The sequence below is a fragment of the Cryptosporidium hominis genome (genome assembly GCF_000006425.1).
Source record: "Cryptosporidium hominis TU502 chromosome 7 CHRO017082, whole genome shotgun sequence".
Taxonomy (NCBI): Eukaryota; Apicomplexa; class Conoidasida; order Eucoccidiorida; family Cryptosporidiidae; genus Cryptosporidium; species Cryptosporidium hominis.
In genome coordinates this window covers 655-2886 of record NW_666813.1, presented here as the reverse complement: position 1 = coordinate 2886, position 2232 = coordinate 655, and the positions used below count along the sequence as shown (strand labels likewise).

General features: G+C 29.1%; 1 protein-coding gene across 1 annotated transcript; it reads left to right on the top strand.

Moving 5' to 3' along the window:
• The first annotated feature begins 421 nt into the window (after positions 1-421).
• Chro.70335 (hypothetical protein) lies at positions 422-1753 on the top strand. Its single annotated transcript, XM_660143.1, has 1 exon — positions 422-1753. One exon carries the CDS (start codon positions 422-424, stop codon positions 1751-1753), a length of 1332 nt encoding a protein of 443 aa, XP_665235.1.
• Positions 1754-2232: the final 479 nt, after the last annotated feature.

The window sequence follows — 2232 nt, the reverse complement described above, 5'->3', positions numbered from 1 at the left end:
GGGANAGGGGGNAGGANAGGGNGGGNGAAAGGGAAAAGNNGTTTNCTCTTTNNGNNNGGCCTACTAGTNAGATTAACCTACCGTCGGGGGNNGGGAAAAAAGCCCCCCCCTAGAGGNCGACGGNATTTTTAAGCTNGATATTCGATTTTTTATCAGATCTCGATGTGGAATATTTAAGCCTGTTCTAAACGTGATTAATGTCTCGCGCAATGAAAGAGTGACTGAAAAAGGAATAAACGATAAATTATTGAATTGAAGGGCAATTTATGACAGGTTAACTTCATTTATATTGCTTATCTTAACTACTGTATTAATCTTGGAGAATAGTTTGTAAATATGTAATGCTATTTAGGGAATTAAATTAAATATTAACTTCATATGAAGAGGCTCATGTTCTTTATTTTTGAACGATCACGTATCTATGGAGGAATTAATTAATGACATTGAAAACATTTCAATAAATAGTAATAATGCTGATGAATCTAATACTAGGGATCCCGAAAAAAATGATAATTTTTTTGATTATGAAATTTTATTACCAACTAAGAGCCAATTAGAAGATTATTCTATTCTTTCATTAACACCAGTTAAGGACAATGATAAGGAAATATTTAAAAATTGTATTCTTTGTAGGGATTATTCAAGCCCAATTTGTAAAGAATGTTCAAAACATAATTCAAAAACTTCAAGGAAAAGCAAACTCAAAAAAAATAAAATTATCCCAGATGGTAAAGTTAAAGCACTCGCAATGCAATTTGAAAATATTCTGCCAGAAGTAACAAATAGTAGCCCAAGCTTTTCTATTGTAAATGATAATTTCATGTTAGGGAAGAGCGAACCTGCTCATTTTCAAGCTGATATTTCATTAAATTCAATAATTGAGCATACAAATGTAGATAATAGAGATTATTCGAACACTAGTTTACTTGGGGACCAAACTAATATTCCTAGTATAGATTCCGAAAACGATCATGCAAAGTCTAAAATAGCAAAAAATCAATTGACTCCAATTATAGACCCAAATTTGTGCGAAAAAATTGATCCAATAAAAGCAATTATTACATCTTCAGATAGTTATATCGATATCGTTGAAAATACAGAAATTGGAAATTGTACATCTGCTGATACCCAAGTTAGATCAATTGCGACAGAAATTAACCATTTATTTGAATGTGGTTTTCCAGAAAACGACTTAATATTTGATCAATTTGAATCATTGAACCCACTAGAGCAGAGGGCTCTACTGCTGAAATGGATTACCGAAATTCTGAAAACATCGGAAGCAAGCTCCAAATTATCAGATAATGAATTCAAAGAGATAATAAAAATTTTAAAAGGTATTGTGGATGAGTTAGAACGTAATGAAACGTATAAAATATCCAAAAGTTCCCCAAATAACAACTCAACAGAGTATCAATCAATTCTCAGCCATGTTTTTGATGAAAAGGATGAAAGATTAATCATTAAAAGAAATTACATACAAATCCCTAATACTAAGAACTCAATAAAACTGGTGAATTCCAAGTTACAAATAAATATTAGTATTCCTGAAGACGAAGAGATAGAAGAGGAACGCATCAATGAACTAATATTAAATAAGTATATTTACTCAAGTAGCAACTTCGAATCAAATTCAATAATTATTGACGAAAATAGCCTGAGCCCAAAATCTGAAATAGTTTTAGATGACGAGGAAATAGTTGGAAACTCAATCAAAGAAATTGGGAATAACTTTTTTGGGTTTTTCAAATAATATGGTAATAAATGTTGTATTTAATCCATTTTCTTTCTCGGAATAACTACGTAAATCCAACTCAATTATTTAAGTATTCTTTAGACAAAGTTGTTGCCTTATATTCAAACATTTGTTTAAAGTTGAGATAACTTAACGTTTTCTTAAAATTATTTTTTCATCTCTTTTCATCAAACTGCATTGACATATTAAACATTTTTTGAATCTCTGGTTTATTATTTGAATTTTTTATTCTCTAGCAATGTTGAATGAACAATAATATTAAGTTTAATCTTATATTTTAATATTAAGCAAATTGCATATCTTTTTGAATGAAAAGTGCGAAAAAATAAATAAGCTGGTAATATTTTGTGTAAATAATATCTAGGAATAATAATTATAAATTTATAAGTCTATCGGCTTTATTACAACTATATTGAATCTTTTAAAATTGATTATTTGGATGACTGAAATATTAGTTAAAAAAATATGTATTATCA